The sequence below is a fragment of the Galleria mellonella genome, unplaced genomic scaffold, assembly GCF_026898425.1.
Source record: "Galleria mellonella isolate WM207_F2 unplaced genomic scaffold, CSIRO_AGI_GalMel_v1 utg312, whole genome shotgun sequence".
Lineage (NCBI taxonomy): Eukaryota > Metazoa > Arthropoda > Insecta > Lepidoptera > Pyralidae > Galleria > Galleria mellonella.
In genome coordinates this window covers 752,819-772,230 of record NW_026442074.1, presented here as the reverse complement: position 1 = coordinate 772,230, position 19,412 = coordinate 752,819, and the positions used below count along the sequence as shown (strand labels likewise).

The 19,412-nt window shown below is 37.6% G+C and overlaps 1 protein-coding gene and 1 long non-coding RNA gene across 2 annotated transcripts; both read left to right on the top strand.

Moving 5' to 3' along the window:
- Nucleotides 1-55: 55 nt before the first annotated feature.
- LOC128200931 (clavesin-1-like) lies at nucleotides 56-11,928 on the top strand. The gene is made up of 7 exons (XM_052895922.1): nucleotides 56-258; nucleotides 5,121-5,258; nucleotides 9,256-9,409; nucleotides 9,931-10,089; nucleotides 10,583-10,676; nucleotides 10,903-11,119; nucleotides 11,726-11,928. Exons 2-7 carry the CDS (start codon nucleotides 5,129-5,131, stop codon nucleotides 11,878-11,880), a joined length of 909 nt encoding a protein of 302 aa, XP_052751882.1. The 5' UTR covers nucleotides 56-258; nucleotides 5,121-5,128; the 3' UTR covers nucleotides 11,881-11,928.
- Nucleotides 11,929-16,258: 4,330 nt separating this feature from the next.
- On the top strand, nucleotides 16,259-18,376 carry LOC116412884 (uncharacterized). Its single transcript, XR_008252965.1, has 3 exons — nucleotides 16,259-16,385; nucleotides 17,304-17,445; nucleotides 18,285-18,376. It is a non-coding gene; the product is annotated as an uncharacterized LOC116412884 (long non-coding RNA).
- The last annotated feature ends 1,036 nt before the right edge of the window (nucleotides 18,377-19,412 follow it).

Below are 19,412 nucleotides of genomic sequence, written 5' to 3'. Positions count from 1 at the left end.
AAGTACATACTAATTGTACATATTTATGTACAGAGTTGTTTATAGGGCAGGAGTTTTCTCAGTGTGTTGGTCAACTTGAGATTAAAAACTCGTGCGTTCAAGTTAATTTTCTCAAAGGGAAAATAAATATATTTTATAAATTTATTTGTGAAAATGTTAACTATTTGATACCTATATTGTTTGTTTGGATATTAGAAATTAGAAAATATAGCGCTTTATTTTTCACTAATTTAATTGTGAAGTTATAGTGTTACTGAGGTAAACTTTTTATTATTAATAAATATTTATTTTATAAGATATTATATTAATATAAGGTCATTGCTCAGTTCTTTATCATGAACATCGATTTTTTCATTCGTCTGAACATGAAGTCTGCTTGGGTACCATTGTCCCATTCGTCTTTCTGTCGCTAAGCGGTTGTGTTTACTTGATTGTTCTTAGATTGAGTTAACTGTCCACTGCTGAACATAAGCCTTCCCCATAAGGCAAATTTTGCTAGTAGTTACCACGCTTGGCAGGCGGGTTGGCAACCGCAGTTAGGCTTTTAGAGATGTCTCAAGAGGGACGTTGCCGCCTTTCCTTTAGTCGCCTCTTACGACACCCATAGGAAAGGAAGGGATGGGATGTGGCAAAGAAATTACTGGGCATGAAGTTAGATCATTGGAAATGCACGAGTCTACTAGTGTTATTCTTATTATTTGTGTATACGGGAAAGCATCGTGTTGTTTTTTTTAATGGATGATAATGGAATGGTAACCCCGCCTGTGCTACGGTATACACTGGCGGGACACCAGTGAGGGACGAATGGTGAGGATGAAAAAGGTAGGTCATTTAGCCCACCGTGACGAATTCAACGATAAATTAACCACGATGGTTTCCAGGCAGCACTGTGTGGAGGTCGACCTGATGATTGATAGTTATCGGAACTTACCTCCCTATTACTAACAATTCCTTCCCCCATCACCATGATGGTGACAGTGATATCTATGATGCGCATTACGTTTAAATTCGATGGTTACTTGTTTTTCCCCAGTTCAGACATGAGCTTGTTTGGTATTCGGGTTCCTTTGTATAAAAATAAAGCATAGGATTTACCAGAGGGAGATTTTGTACAAAAGTCGATTGCTTGGGTACCTCTGTCCTATTCGTGTTTCAACCGTAAAGCAGTTGTGTTTGCATGGCTGTGTTTTGGTTTGAAGGGTGGGATATGGCGTGAATTTACAGGGTACAGAGGAATAACACCTGAGTCCTCAGGAATGGCAACGCATGGGGGGTATCATGGGCGAAACAGTATACTCTGTTATGTCCATGGTGCTGCTCATGTCTATAGGCGACTGTTACCACTTTCCATCAGGTGGGCCGTCAGCTTGTTTGCCATTCTAAGTTGTATAAAAAAAAATGCTATTAGAAACGACCCTAAATCACTTTACACTCATCGCTATGTGGTAAATCTTCACTAGCTTTTGATCATCAATAGATGACATAAAATCAATAGATGTTTCTTTTATTTGATTTTTCAATAGTCATACTGCAGACATAAAACAGTGAAATAAGAACCGGTTTGGGATTTATCCTTCTGTGTTTGAATACATTTTGTCAAACAGCTTATTAGGTAAATAGTGAGATTTTATAATTTTTTTAAATTGTTTTTTACTACTTATAATGGCAATCAAGCTGACGGCCCACCTGATGGAAAGTAGTAACCGTCGCCTATAGACATGAGCAGTACCATGGACATAACAGAGTATACTGTTTCACCCTTGTTACCCCCATGCGTTGCCATTCCAGAGGACTCAGGTGTTATTCCTCTGTACCCTGTTATGTCCATAGCACTGCTCGTGTCTATAGGCGACGGTTACCACTTTCCATCAGGTGGGCCGTCAGCTTGCTTGCCATTCTAAGTTGTATAAAAAAAATGCATCAGCGATGTTGATTGTCCTTGTATTCGTTAGGAATGGTGGGAGGTCACAATTTTTTGCTATTATAAAAAAATCGAGCAAGAATAGGGACCGTCCTATACTAACGTATGTTGACCAAATAGGCGACGTGCTGAAGAAGGGCCAGAATAAAAGTACTCGCAACCTCGCAGCGTGTATGAAAAGATTCATGAATGTGGTGGAAGCGAAAGAGATTTTATTGAAAGCATTTGGCGTTACATTGTTTCTACCTACAATAATGGGAGACAGGCGTGACAGATATGTAATATGTCTCCCATTATAGTAAGTATAAAAAATACCAAGTGGCAATTTACGGCATATATTTCACTCTGCCTTTACGACATGACCCTTTCTGAAAGATAGATAAAATATTTCAATATGTAATAGTATAAATTAGTCGAGTGTATTATTATACACAGTCTATGTTTGAAATAAATGATTTGAAATAATACACTTATTATTTCCACTACATTATGTTTAAATGAGACGACCCTGAGATCACCAGCGACCCGTTAAAATGTTCGTAATACATGTTATTGCATGAGCTGTGTTTACTTCAATTTTGAATGGATAAACAAAATTGTCAGGAAGCTGGTCTCGATAGAACGTCAGCTTGTAACATAATACCTGATAAGGTAAATATCTTTATGCTATTAAAAAATAAATGAATTGGTAGGTAATGTGATGGGAAGTGCATGGTAACTGGTGACCGTATAGACATAAATATATTGTTTCTCATGGCACTTTTCTAACACACCATGTATATCGCATAGCATTGAGATGATTTATCATATTTAATGTTTTCCTTAATTTATAAAGTTACGTTTAAATTCGATGGTTACTTGTTTTTCCCCAGTTCAGACATGAGCTTGTTTGGTATTCGGATTTGTATAAAAATAAAGCATAGGCTTTAAAAGCTTTTAAGTTAAAAGGTTGATAATGTACGAGACAGAAAATATAATAACCTATATTTTTTTTTGTATACAATTTAGAACGGCAAACAAGCTAACGGCCCACCTGATGGAAAGTGGTAATCGTCGCCTATAGACATGAGCAGTACCATAGACATAGCAGAGTATACTGTTTCGCCCATGATACTCCCCATGCGTTGCCATTCCTGAGGGCTCAGGTGTTATTCCTCTGTACCCTGTCACGCTATATTCCACCCTTCAAACCGAAACACAGCCATGCAAACAAAATTGTTTCACGGTAGAAATACGAATGGGACAGAGGTACCCAAGCAGTCGACTTTTGTAGAAAGTCTCCCTCTGGTAAACCTGTATGTTAAAGCGAGAGATAATAATACCAGGATAATAATTTGCACAATATAAGCTCGAAGTTGCTTTGGCGAGAGTATGAATAAAATAATTTACTAATTATTTTTACGTATTGAATTGAAATTATTTTTTTATTAATGGAATTTGCATTGAGTGTGCAATAACTGAATGTAATATAAATAATAGAAAAAAGCACTTATAATTTCATCTTATACGAGTAAAAATGCTTGAAATATTTCACTTATTTAAATGCAATATTTAGAACCATAACAAATACGAGGGTATAGTATTCCACTATACCCTCGTTCTCGGTTTGACAATGAAAGACTAAGATTTTCAGTAAAATGTTTTTTTTTTGTTTTTCTACATAATCTCCCTTGACACTTGACCCAGCATTTCTCTAACATCAGTATTCCTTTCCAAAATTTTTTCAAACAAGCTGATGACCCACCTTTTGGTAAATGGTAACCACAAGCTGTAGATATGAACAGTACCGTGGACGTAACAGAGTAAATTATTTTATTGTTAAAAGTTTCACAAGCACATATTATACATACAATTTACTTGTAATTAGAACGAAAAAACTCGACTAGTTTCGGAATCAATTCGTGATCCTTAGTCAAGAGCGACTGTGACGTGTGACTGTTTCTCGGCCGGCTGTACTAGTCGAGCTTTTTCGATCTAATTACACGCAAGTTAAACCGGTTGTTATTACATTTCTTTTTGATGGGTGAAAATGGGATACGCTGGCGGAGCACCAGTGAAGGATGATAGATGAGAATGAAAACAGGTCAGTTAGCCCATCATGATGGATTCATCAGGAATTAACCATGATAGTTTCTAGGGAGAACCGCGAGGAGGATCGACCTGGTTGGGTATATTGCTAGCAATAGGATTCTCAGTCTCCATTACTAACAATCCCTTTCCCCCGTTGTTATTACATTAGAGTATACTATGTCGCCCGTGATATCCTTCGTACGTTGCCATTCCTAAAGCCTTGTAATTTTACCACTATATCTCGCAAATTCCCCCATTCAAACCGAAATATAGCCACGCTAATACAACTACTTCACGGCAGTAGTACGAATGGCACATAAGTGCCTAAGCAGACGAAAAAAAAAATTAAATATGAAAATATAAAACTTTAGTTTTTAATTGGCAATAACATTAACCGTTGTAAAACCAGTTATTTTGTTTCAAAAACCAGATTACTGGAACGATTATAAAAAATGATATTACCAAATTGGTTTACACAAATAATGGCGTTCTAAGGTAACAAACATAAAAAATACAACTTATTTGAGAGCTTCCCCTATTTTTAAAGTCGGTTAAACATATATATATATATATATATATATATATATATATATATATATATATACATACATATATATACATATACATATATATATATACATGTGTATGTTACGTTTTAAAAATTATTTTATTATTGTTATTTCAGCCGTTAACTGTCCACTGCTGGACATAAGCCTTCCCCATAAGAGGAGTTTTGCCAGAAGTTGCCACGCTTGGCAGGCGGGTTGGTAACCGCAGTTAGGTTTTTAGAGATGTTTTAAGTGGGACGCTGCTGCCCATCCCTCGCCTTCCCTTAGTCGCTTCTTACGACACCTACGGGAAAGGAAGGGGTGGTCCATTCTATACCGGGGCACACACGGCAAAGTTATTTTAAGTTTCGATTTACAATCGTGTATAGAATTGACACGATTTACGTAACATGTAACGATAGAATATGCACGATGCAGCACTGTTCCATGCCCAAAGTTCAATGCATTTGCATTTCACGTACACCAGTGTAATCAAATCGCATTTTCGTCTCGTTTTTGTGATTACATTGCTAGTCTGTCAATACGTAGTAATAAGACGTATAATATTTTCTAAATTTTAGAATACAAAATGGCGGTCGTGCAACAGTTTCCAATACAAAAGGAATACGAAAAAAACCCAGACATATCCCGTGAGGATATTAAGAAGCTCAGGGAATGGCTGAACACGCAACCTCACCTGCCTGGAGATAAATTGAGTGGTATGTATTATATATGTATGTATGGATTTTATATTAGAAAAATATTTCGGATACTCCCTTTGGAATCTCTGGGAAAAGAAAATCATAATATTTTTCAATTATTTCTTTAGAGGTAGGAAAGGGATTGTTAGTAATGGAGACTGAGAATCCCATTACTAGCAATATACCCAACTAGGTCGACCTCCTCGCGGTTCCCCCTGGAAACTATCATGATTAATTCCAGATGAATTCATCATGATGGGCTAACTGGTCTGTTTTCATCCTCATCGATCACCCTTCACTGGTGCCCCGCCAGCGTATCCCCTTAGCGCAGGCGGGGTTACCATTCCATTTTCATCCATTAAAAAAAAACCGTTAAAAGGTAACAAACAAACACACTTTCATATTTATAGTATTTGTAGGGATACTCCTTTCTTGTCTATACTACTTCAGCAGCATACTCTTATGGTAATACATACCATAAGTATTAAGGTAGATTCCACCCAAACGGCTCACATCAGATCGGAATGAATGCGATCGGATACGGTGACAGGCGAACGGAGCCAATCGCGCGTCGCAGCATACTTTCAGCTACGACCGTGTGTCGCGGAAGATGTCTACGGTCAAGCTGCTGTGCTTGCATGGTAATATAAACTTTAAATACTGTGTACACGATTTAATATCGTTTAAAGATTGACAAATCCGTTTCGATCCGATCGGATGCGAGTCGTTTGGTGGAACCATTCTTGAAATTGCTAGTTGACTATAAATAATAGATATGACGCAGTGAGGAAGTGTTAACAATGTTCTAGCTGTGTCATGATAGAAAATTATAGACATTTACAATTGCAGACTGAAAAAAAAAGTTAAGGATAATGAAGACAATGGCGGACAGTTCTTTGTATTGTTAACAAGTTGACTGATTGAAGATTATATTGAAATAATTGCGATGCAACCTCTTACCGCCAGGGTGGTATCAATTTTTTTGTTTTTTAATGGGTGAAAATGATATGGTAACCCCGCCTGCGCTAACGGGATACGCTGGCGGAGCACCAGTGATATATGAGAATGAAAACAGGCCGGTTAGCCCATCATGATGAATTCATCAGGAATTAACTATGATAGTTTCCAGGGGAAACCGCGAGGAGGTCGACCTGGTTGGGTATATTGCTAGCAATGGGGTTCTCAGTCTCCTATAGACATGAGCAGTACCATGTACTGAGGACTCAGGTGTTATTCCTCTGTACCCAGTAAATTCACGCCACGCCCTTTTAAACCGAACCACAGCTATGCAAACACAACTGCTTCACGGTTGAAACACGAATGGGACAGAGGTGAATTGTATATAGTTATTTAATTTTTCATTGTAATTGTTATTCAGACTAATTATTATTAACATATTTCAATGTCACATTGCTAATATGTAAAAATGTTGTTTGTTTGTGATTTTGCACTTGTATAGACTTAACATTTTACTATATACAACACAATATATTAATGTTATCGAATAAATTGAATTTAATTTAATTTACATCGGATATTTTAACATTCGTAAAGATAATCAAAACCTATAGGGTACTTCCCGTTGACCTAGAATCATGGAATTTGGTAAGATGCAATGTCATGTAGCACAAGTAAAGGAAAAAATCCGAAAACTATAAATTTGTAGGTATTTCGCAAAAAAAGAAAATTAAACTTGACGATATTGTATGGAACCCTCGTTGCGCGAATCTAACTCGGAATTGACTGGTTTTTTTTTTCTAATTTAACTTCTATAGTAATAAAGTTTTAGCAGTTTGGTTTTTATTCATTATTAACCAAATATAATATACTAGCGACCAGCCCCGGCTTCGCACGGGTGCAATATCGCACCCGCTATGTCCCTGCATTTTAAATCTGTAATATCTTCGGAAATATTCATTTAAATTACATGCTGTAAAGGGTCATATTAATCTATATTAAATGAATAATGTATTTAAGGTATTTAATTGGATAAAAATTTATGCTGTATTGCTTAAAATCACTTCGTAAACAGGCCAATTTTTTCCCGTAAAATGTAAAGGATAAAAAATGGTTATTGTGGGTTATCCTTAAGAGATAGACATATACCATCGCGGACTTTTTTATTGATCTTTTTTAAGGTGTACAATACTGTAGTACATTATTTTGATTTATCTCGTGGGGTTCAGCCAGTGTTTGCAATGTAAGCGCAAAAAATGTGTTTATTTACGACATCACATTAGAAATCTCAAAAATCAGTGTTTCTCTACAATATTATGCATGTATTATACATATAAACCTTCTTCTTGATTCACTCTATCTATAAAAAGAAACTGCATCAAAATCCGTTGTGTAGTTTTAAAGATTTAAGCATACATAGGGACGGACAGACAGCGACAGCGACTTTGTTTTATACTATGTAGTGTATAAATTAAAACATGAAATAAGAAATTGCATTGCAATCGATATATTGGCTTAGGAGTTCCAGGGATGCTACAGACAGACATACAAATAAAGGTTAAAACTTAAACACATTTAGGTGCTAAATACTGACTTGAGAAGTCTTAAGACATTGCAAGTAATGAAGTATAATGGCGGATACTTTGATATAATTATTTCCTTGTAAAGTGTACATGTCTTTTAATGCATGTACCTATTAATATATCTTCTGAGCGTGGCTTTGACATTTATTATCACCATTTATTATATACGTCGAATAATTTTAATATATTTCTTATTAAAACTGATTAAAGCTCATTATATAATTATTTTATTATTATTAAGTATGTTTTTTTTTATTGGATGAAAATGGTATGGTGCCCGCCTGCGCTAACGGGATACGCTGGCGGAGCACCAGTGGAGGGTGATAGATGAGAATGAAAACAGGCCAGTTAGCCCATCATGATGAATTCATCGGGAATTAATCATGATAGTTTCCAGGGGGAACCGCGAGGAGGTCGACCTGGTTGGGTATATTGCTAGGAATGGGATTCTCAGTCTCCATTACTAACAATCCCTTTCCCTCCTATTAAGTATGTTGGAATGGTGAAAAGCTGAAGTGGCAATGGGCTGGTCACATAGCTCGAAGAACCGACAACCGATAGGGTCTTCCCTATCGGTTGTCGGTTCTTCGAGCTAAGGTTCTTGAGTGGCGACCGCTTACGGGTAAACGCAGTGTAGGACGACCCCCCCAACTAGATAGAGTGACGACCTGAAATGAACCTGAAATACAATGATTTTTTACGCATTAAAAATAGAATTAAATATAGAAGTTATAAAGGAATCACTCATAACTATTTATTTATCACGAAAAATTGTATGAAAAAGTTGAGCCGTTTTTTCTCGAAGCATTTGTTTGGAGACACTCTATCTACATAATCTAAGGAGGGATGATAAGTAAGAATGAAGTCAGGCCAGTCAATTTATTGTGATTCACGATCAACTGCAGTCCATTGCTGGACATGAGCCTCTCTCAAGGGCACGCCACTCTCCTCATCGTCTTTCCATCTCCAGTTTTTATCAGTACTGTTCATGTCTATAGTTGACGGTTACTACATTCAATCAGGTGGATTACCAGAGGGAGATTTTGTACAAAAGTCGCTTACTTAGGCATTTTTGTCCCATATCGTGTTTCTACCGTGACGCAGTTGTGTTTGCATGGCTGTGTTTCGCTTTGAAGGGTGGGATATGGCAGTAAAACAGGGTACAGTCCTCTGTACCCTGTTTTACTGAGGACTCGGGTATTATTCCTATAATACCTGAGTCCGCAGGAAGGGCAACGCATAAAGGTATTATGGGCGAAACTGTATACTCTGTTATGTCTATGGTACTGCTCATGTCTATAGGCGACGGTTACCACTTTCCATCAGGTGGGTTGACAGCTTGTTTGCCGTTCTAAGTTGGATAGAAATAAAGGTGGGCTTTTAGCTTGTTTTAATCATTCTAAATTGTGTTAAAGGAGCCTTAATTTATTAGAAATAATTCACAATTTATGTTCTAAAGAATGTGTTACTCTCAGATCTGGATCTGCTGATTGTGTTCCACTGCTGTGATAAAAGTCAGGAGGTATCCAAGCAAGTGCTAGATCTTCATTACACTCTCAGAACTTTGTTTACTACTTACTTCGAGGACAGACGAGTGGACAAAAAGGTCGAGTTCACTGTGGATAAACTGTAAGTGTTTTAATTTATAAAGAATTTCGTTTTATAAGGTACATTTTATATTAAAGAAAATTGAATTCAATTTCATTTCGAATAACGTCTTTTTTTATTTGTTACACTTCTTGCTCCAAATGGCTACCGTCGCTTTCATTTGCTCCACTATCCAAAGGTTGTCTCTGTGTTACAATTTTTAGGAAGTAAATCCGTAGCTTATATATATATATATATATATATATATATATATATATATATATATATATATATATATATATATTTAAAGGGTGATAATAGAATGGTAGCCCTACCCGCGCTATCGGTATACACTGGCAGGGCACCAGTGAGGAATGATAGGTGAGGATGAAGCAGGTCAGTTAGCCCATCGTGACGAATTCAACAAGAATTGTTCGTGATGGTTTCCATGGGGAATCACGTAATAGGGACCTAATAGTGCTTATTGCTAGCAATGGGGCTGTCAAACTCCATTGCTAACAATCTCTTCTCCCCCGTAGTTTATATTTAAATTATATTTTCAGTTTGTTTGCCGCTCTACCTACACCGACAGCCGAAGGATACCGAGCTGTGTACATGAGAGTTTTGGACCCGGATCCACGCAGTTTCATATTCTGCGATGCAGTTAGAGTATTCATGATGATGGTAGACCTTTGGCAGTACGAGGAAGGAACTTGGCCGGGGTAAGTTCATGTTTTAATACCAAACGAAAGTGTCAAACAAGTAGATATAAAGCCCGTCTGATGGTAAACGGTCACTATAGACTGGTAACCTGTAACACTAGGGGCTAAATAAAGGAATATGTTTTTTTCTCGAAGGTTATGATTATAATGTTATTTTTAAAGAATTCCTGGTGAATTTATTAGTAATTAACTACCATAGTTTTAAGGGGGAATCGCTGAAGTTCGAACTGACATTTGACTGAACGTTTTTCTCTACGGTACATTTTAATGTAATAACTACCGGTTTAGTTTATGTGTGTACTAGTTTCGGGATCAATTCGTGACCTTTAATCATCAGCGACTGTACCGCAGACGCGAGTCTAATACTAGTCGAGCTTTCTCGAACTAATTACACATAAGTTATTACATTAAAATATAATGTGTGCTTACAAAACTTATAACAGTGAAACTACAGTATATTGCTTGCGTAACAATTTGTTTGTTTTGGTTGCAGCTTCATTATGATGATAGACATGGACCAGACAGTCATAGGCCACCTGGCGAGGTTGGACCTCATGACAATTCGTCAAGTCTTGTACTTCTTGCAAGTGAGTTATTATAATACAATTAGCTGACTCGGAAACGTTAAAAACAAGGAATTAACCACAACGTTTTTCATTAGTGACCATCCGCCCCCTCCTTTATTTAAAATTATATTTTTTTGTGGATAAAAGTTTTATATGTATTTCTGAATGAAGTGTGCAAGCTATGTGAGTATATTCTATAAAAATTAACTAGAGTTTTAATTTAAACAATTTATCTTCTTCGCCCCAGGAAGCGATGTTGGTTAGGTTAAAAGGCGTCCATTTCCTCAACGCCCCTTCGTTCATGGACAAACTGATGATGATGCTGAAGCCTTTCATGAACAAGACCCTGATGGATATGATCTATATCCACCAGATCGGCTCGGATACGCTGTACGAACACGTGCCGAAAGAGGCATTTCCTAAGAACAATGGGGGAACTTACAAGGACTATGATACTATAAAAGGTAATAAATTATTTGTTTTCACGCCAAGTCTCTTTTGAGGTAAGTAGAGATGTCTGAATATTGGAATACTCCATTCTTATATACATCTCTTACGTGATGCATTTTTATGAATCGTCTGCGCATATTGGTTTTGGAGACTTGACTTCTTCCTCCTTCAAGAAGTAATTGGCTGGGTACTAAGATACCAGCTTTATCTCTGTAGATTAGAAATAAAAGATAGTACACCAGAAACCTCAGCCCTTATCTTGTGCTTGTATGTTCTAAAAACTCGAAGGAAAACAGCAAGTCACTTGAAATTCTGCGCAATCTCCGTTTAGTAAATGTTTAATACTTTTTTTTAATGAATGATAATGGAATGGTAACCCTTCTGCGTTTACAGTATATGCTGGGGAGCACCAGTGAGGTACCCGCCAGCAGATGATAGGTGAGAATGAAAAGGCGGGTCAGTTAGCCCATCTTAATGAATACAACACGATGGTTTCCAAGGGGGACCACGTGAAGATGGACCTGACAGGGTATATTGCTAGCAAAAGGACTGGTAGCCCGCTTTACTAACAATCCCTTACCCCCAGTACTTAATTGTTATTTATCACTTATATCATTCAGACGAGCTGCTGAAACGCTTCAAAGCAAACCAGAAATTCTTCGACGAGGAAAGTCTCCGGAGAGTGAACCAGAACCTCAGACCCAGCGGGAAGAAGACCACGGTGGAGAACTTATTCGGTATACAGGGCAGCTTCAAGAAATTAGACATCGATTAAACTACTGTCTAATAATTGTAATAAATAAATCAATTTCTGGTTGTATTATTTTTATTGTTTACTTCAATTTTTTTTATGGGTGAAAATGGTATGGTAAAGCCGCCTGCGCTAAGGGGATACGCTGGCGGAGCACCAGTGAAGGGTGATAGATGAGAACGAAAAACAGGCCAGTTAGCCCATCATGATGAATTCATCAGGAATTAATCATGATAGTTTCCAGGGGGAACCGCGAGGAGGTCGACCTGGTTGGGTATATTGCTAGCAATGGGATTCTCAGTCTCCATTACTAACAATCCCTTTCCCCTCTGTTTACTTCAATTAGGTATATATACATATACATCCATCACGCCAGCCTCCATTGGGGTAAACTTTACCAGAGGGAGACTTTGTACAAAAGTCGATTGCTTGGGTACCTCTGTCCCATTCGTGTTTCAACCGTGAAGCAGCTGTGTTTGCATGACTGTGTTTCGGTTTGAAAGGTGGGATATGGCGTGAATTTACTGGGTACAGAGGAATAACATCTGAGTCCTCGGGAATGGCAACGCATGGGGGGTATCATGGGCGAAACAGTATACTCTGTTATGTCCATGGTACTGCTCATGTCTATAGACGACGGTTACCACTTTTTATCAGGTAGGCCGTCAGCTTGTTTGCCATTCTAAGTTGTATAAAAAAAAAAACTGAAACAATGGAACGCCAAATGCTAAGTTACTGACTGACCTCTTTTGCTTCTTCCATATTCATCAATCTATTCATACACATTCGCTGGTTACGGACACTTTAATGCCACTATTATATAGCCACTATTACGGGCATTATTATTTGGTCAATATTCGTCCTTCTAGAGTGACTTCCACCGACGTCTCCATTAAATCATGCTCGATATATCTCTTTCATTCATCCTCTCCAAATGGCCAAACCAATGTAACATCCTAAACTCTAAATTCTTTTTACCAGAGGGAGACTTTGTACAAAAGTCGATTGCTTGGGTACCCTGTCCCATTCGTGTTTCAACCGGGAAGCAGTTGTGTTTGCATGGCTGTGTTTCGGTTTGAAGGGTGGGATATGGCGTGAAATTACTGGGTACAGAGGAATAACACGTGAGTCCTCAGGAATGGCAACGTATGGGGCGTATCATGGGCGAAACAGTATACTCTGTTATGTCCATGCTACTGCTCATGTCTATAGGCGACGGTTACCACTTTCCATCAGGTGGACCGTCAGCTTGTTTGCCCTTCTAAGTTGTATAAAAAAAAGGCATTCAGTGGTTTTTAAATAGAGTAGAAATTTAGTCCTGGCATAGAATAGGCCACCCCTTCCTTTCTCGTGGGTGTCGTAAGAGGCGATCAGGGGAACTTAATGTCCCTCTTAAAACATCGCTAAAACGTAACTGCGGCTGCCAACTTGCCTGCCAAGCGTGGCAACTGCTAACCCAACCTCGGGCGTATGCTCAGCAGTGGACAATTAGCGGCTGGTAATAATAAGATATAATAATAATAATAATTAAATTTATAATTAATCTTTGTATATATATATATATATATATATATATATATATATATATATATATATATATATATATATATATATATTGGTTTTATATTTATGTTGGTTTTGTGTGCCTCATTTTATAAACCAATATATGGTTTCTCAGACTCGGTCCCGCTTACGAATCGTGGCCCGTCCAATATACGATATGAAATTGATATAACTTGTAATGTAAATTTGTCTTTGTTAACTAAATTATCTTGTTTGAAGGTAAACAGGGAAACAGGTATCTGTCGGCACATACAATATAAGAGTGTCGTAGTATTTTAATAATATAATAAAATTGTAACTGAACGATGTCTGTACGTGGATGATATTAAAAAAAAAATATGAAGGAAAATTTTAATAGGAGCAGTGGAAGCTAAAACAAGAATGTTCAATCGACTTCAAAAATAAGAAGTTTCTTAACTCGGTCGTATTTATTTCTTTTTTGTTTGTTTGTTACCTCATAACTCCGTCGGTTCTAAACCGATTTGGATTTTTTAACTGAAAAAAAATTCTTATAAATTATACTCGTAGAAATTTTATCAAAATTGATACCTTTATTTAGTTTTTAGATCAAAATAAATGTGAGCATTTTTTTGATAATCTTCTTGAAGATAAATCAAAATTGCCGTACTGGTCAGATACTTGCGGGCAGCGGCCGGCAAAAGTTGTATGAAAATCCATATCTGTCGTGTTTTGCGGCCAGATTATGCGGCTATGTAAATTCATATCTGTCCTGTAATTTAAAAATAGAATGATCTTTTACTCCGAAACATGGCTACCAAGGAGGTAACTAATACAAGGTTTTATTTAAATTTCGAACTGGCTTGCAAATAGAACGCTGTTTATTGAAAAAAAAAAAAAAAACAAAGGAACATTATGGCGCGTGAAAAGTTATTATTTTGTTCGTAATTCGTCATTGAATTTAAAAAGTAAAATTGTGTTTTTGATTTCCGCGCATTGTTTGAGAAAAGTACTATACAAGCCTTGGCCACAACTAGGCATTGATGGACTCACGTATGTGTGCCTCGGCCCACATTTGAACGTTCGTCCTTTAATGCCTCAGTTGCTGGCCGTTGCAGTAACTATTTTTCCCGTCAAAAGAACCCAATATATAAATATTGAAGCCCAATAGAACCCATGTATATTAAAAATGGCAAACAAGTTGACGGCCCACTTGATGGAAAGTGGTAACTTGTAAACATTAACAGCATTGTAGAGGTCATAGAGAATACACCGTGATACCTACTTGTAATACCCCTAATGTGTTGCTATTGCTGAGAAATCCTTGGAAGAAATTCTGTATTCTTTTGGAAGTATCTCGCTTTCTCGTAGACAATGCTGCGAATAGGGGGGGAAAGGGATTGTTAGTAATGGAGACTGAGAATCCTATTGCTAGCAATATACTCAACCAGGTCGACTTCCTCGCGGTTCTCCCTGGAAACTATCATGGTTAATTCCTAATGAATTCATCATGATGGGCTAACTGGCCTGTTTTAATTCTCATCTATCACCCTTCACTGGTGCTCCGCCAGCGTATCCCGTTAGCGCAGGCGTGGCTACCATACCATTTTCACCCATCAAAAAAAAAGTGAAGCGAGTAATGATCATTATCGTTCACCATTTCAGCCGTTATCTGCCCACAGTTCGACATAAGCCTTCCCCATAAGGGGAGTTTTGGCGGGTTGGCATTTGCAGTTAGGCCTTTGAAGATATTTCAAGAGGGACGCTGCTGCCCATCTTTCGACCTTAAGTTCTCTTAGTCGTCTCTTACGACACCCACGGGAAAGGAAGGGGTGGCCTATTCTATGTCGGTACTTATAAGACTGCGAGCAATGGTTGTTTTGAAAAAATTTTATGTTATTATCAAATTTATTCTTGTATGCAAATATTATGTGTAATATTTAAATAACATACAAATTTTGAACGCGTGAAGCCTAATGATTTACGTGTAATTTATTCAAATGCCTGTTATTAGGCTTGTTGTCGGGTAAAGTTAGGGTGGATGCCACACTAAGCGATCCAGTATTGCATTTTTCTTTTATTTATTAATAATTCAATAGTTGTGTGGACATAAAATTAAACATATAAGCAAACTAGCTTTTTTTTTATACAACTTAGAATGGCAAACAAGTTAATGGCCCACCTGATGGAAAGTGGTAACCGTCGCCTATAGACATGAACAGTGCCATGGACATAACAGAGTATACTGTTTCTCAGGTGTTATTCCTCTGTACCCAGTAAATTCACGCCATATCCCACCCTTCAAACCGAACACTTCTTCTAAACACATGTAAATAGCGTTCCTATTTCTTAAAAACTTTATTCCCTTTGATTTTTTTCTCACTTTCTCTTTAATCTTGCTGGTTACTTTGTGAGTCATAGATTGTTTTATTTGCTCTTCTAATACAGTTAATTGTTTGTGACAATAATATTTATGTATATATTTCTTTATTTAAATGCTACTAGCATTAAGTCCGCCTTTTGTACCTTATTTTATTTTGGTCAATAAAGTTATTTAAATAAAAAAAATAAACCGAACTAAAAACCTCTTTTTTTTTATGGCGGCTGAAAATTAATCGGTTTCATTAGTTAAACCCGTATTGACGAGAGGACTAGATTATAAGTTAACATATTAACATAGTTTTAAAGTACTTACTAACAAAAATGAACCCAAGTTGTCTGAAATAAATAAATAAATTTAAACGCTGGGCTAAAAGGATAAAAGGATACTAATAATTTTGATAACATCCTCTATAATGTACAGAAATATATGTAAGTATAATAAATATTTCAGCCATAATTATGGTGTTCAACGTACCATCTGCTATGGTGTCAATTGTTGTATTTCCTGTGCTTATCGTATATAATGTGGGGCGTGCTTCATATTTCTCAGTTAGAACCGGAGTAAATCTAACATGAAGGTTTTGGCGTTCATCATGGCCATTATGGCCATAATTTTTGCTGTTGTGGTAAGATTTTTCTATATATATTTTTAGCTTGATCGCTTACAGGACAGAAGAGAATGGAAAGACTGCTATTTTTTAAACTAAGAGGAAAGACAATCCATTTATTGTGGCTCCGTAATTCAGGAACACATCTATTATCATCTCTAAATGTATTGGGATCCTCGGTGGCGACATCTACAGCATTGTAGAGTTCAGGAGTCATCTAGAAGACAGGGTCAAGCTGGCGACCAAAAAGCTCGGGGTGCTTAATAGAGCTAAACGATACTTTACCCCAAGACAAAGACTTTTTCATGGAGTACTTCTATCATTTGTGGGCTGGAACACCTGGATACCAGCTTGGTCCTCTTAACTGGGTTCAGAGATAGGCTATGAGAATTGTCTATGATCCCAAGCTCACAGGCGGTACCGAGCCCTTATGTTTAAGGCGAGAATTTGCCTTCCTTTCGCTTGTATAACGGATTATGTTCTGAAGAATGGTTTGAAATGATGCCTACAGTTACTTTTTATCATCGCACCGCTCGCCATCGATAGGAAATTCATCCTCACACGCTTGAACCTAAATGGTCACGTACAGTGCGGTTTAAAAGGATTTTTTTTCCGGGTATGCTCCGGCTGTGGAATAAGGTTTTCCCTGTTTCCGAGGTTTTCCCTCTACACTGCAGTATGGGATTCTTCAAAAACAGTATATTAAATATTTCTTTAGAGTTGGTAACGGGTACGTGACCCTCCTTGTGTTGCAAGTGTCCATAGAATACAGTGACCCTTTACCATCAGTGTCTCTTTTAAGATATCACCAAAGCCTAAGTGTGATTGCTAACTCGCCTGCTAAGCGTGGCAACTACTGGCAAAATCCCTCTTAAGAGGAGGCCTATCTTCAACAGTATGATATGATGATGATTTGGTAAATGCCTTTTTTCACAGAGTGGCATGTCAGTGAGACAGAAGCCTGCTGCACTGAGTGAAGGAGTGGAGCCGGCTGGGTGCCACGGCGGTGGTCGTCCTCAGTCCCCACCAGCAACATCTGCCCCGCCGGCGGCTCCACCAGCGGCTCCTCCGGCAACTAGTAAGGCCACCTTTCATTTGTCTCTCATCACTTTTGGTATAAAAGGAATCTAAGTCATTACAGGCTACTCCTTCCTTTCCCGTGGGTGTCGTAAGAAGCGACTAAAGGAGGGCGAGAGATAGGCAGCAGCGTCTCTCCCTGTAAAACATCTCCAAAGCCTAACTGCGGTTGCTAATACGCCTACCAAGTGTGGCAACTATTGGCAAAACCCCCCAAGGGGAAGGCTTGTGTGTAGCAGTGGACAGTTAAAGGCTAGTATGATGATGATGATTATATATACATAAAGTAGGTATTAGTGTCTGTTTACCTCAAAAACAAGTGTAAGCCAAAGGAGCTAATAACCACTACAAAATATCTAAGTTTAATTTATATTTAAGATCGTGTCATCATCGTCATCATCATTTCAGCCATTATCCGTCCACTGATGGACATAGGCCTCCCCCATAGACTTTTTTTTATACAACTTAGAATGGCAAACAAACTAACGGCCCACCTGATGGAAAGTGGTAACCGTCACCTATAGACATGAGCAGTAGCATGAACATAACAGAGTATACTGTTTCACCCATGACCCCCATGCGTTGTCATTCCTGAGGATTCAGGTGTTATTCCTCTGTACCCTGTAAATTCACGCCATATCCCATCCTTCAAACCAAAACACAGCCATGTAAACCTGATATAAGGAACGGTCCTAAGCCACCTGCATCCACTGACTCCCTGCAATGCATTTGAGGTCGTCTCTCTATCTAGTTGGGGCGGGGCGTCCTACACTGCGTTTGCCCGTACGGGGAGATTAAGATCGTGTATTTTACATTAATAATTGTGTTTTTTTTTTACAGACGGCACCGGCTAAGGAACTCGTGGACTACGGCTAAATACTTGAATCAGCTACTATTGAAGAATACAGATTTCGTTTGGGATCACACTCTTTTTTTTATTGTTTTGTGTTTCTATACGTTCATTAAAATTAAATATTTTTTCTATAAAAAAAAAAAACACCATAGCATATCCAGAAATGGTAAAATTTTAGCATTAAAAAATCCCGTCTAATTAAAAATTTGTTTCTTTACCAAATCTCTTAAGTACTAGTACATATTTGCATACAACGTGGTTTCAGAGATATTTGCTCCCAGACACGCTTAGGTTTTTTTTTAATGGATGATAATGGAATAGTTACACCGCCTGCTCTATCGGTATACACTGGGGGGGGGGGGGGGACGACGACGATGAAACAGATCCGTTAGCCTATCATAATTTAACAATAATTCAAACACGATGAATGGCAACGCATGGCAGGTATCATGGGCGAAACAGTATACTCTGTTATGTGCATGGTACTGCTCATGTCTATAGGCGACGGTTACCACTTTCCATCAGGTGGGCCGTCAGCTTGTTTGCCATTCTAAGTTGTATGAAACAAAAGTTATAATTACAAACGTCGCCTATTTACATGCACAGTACCGTGAACATCACATAATGATGTGTTTAAAATGTGTAAATATTGTTCAATGTACTTCAAAAAAGTTCTCCATTTTTGTTTTTGGTACTCAGTTGTTACCTCATAACTCCGTCAGTTATAAATCGATTTGAAAAAAAAAATCTGAAAGGATATAATTCAGATTTTTATTTATATTATTTTATTTATTAGGCGCACATAACAGTAGTTTACAAATACAAACTTAAATTATAACATGCAAGTAAGATTAATGCATTGTTCAGGTAAACTTGCCACGACATGTGCACACAGCGTGATCCAACAATAAATGCGACTGCAACAAAGCCATGCGGTTGCAACTATTAGTGAAAAGAAAATTAAACATAAAAAGAAACATAGAGAAAGTTAAATAAAAAACTTGGGTTTTGTAGAATTTTTTTCCAAAATCTATTCAGTATTTTAGTTTTTAAAATCAACATAACTGGTTCTATCAACGTTGAAGACTGTTTATTTTTGTAGAAACACAATTTTC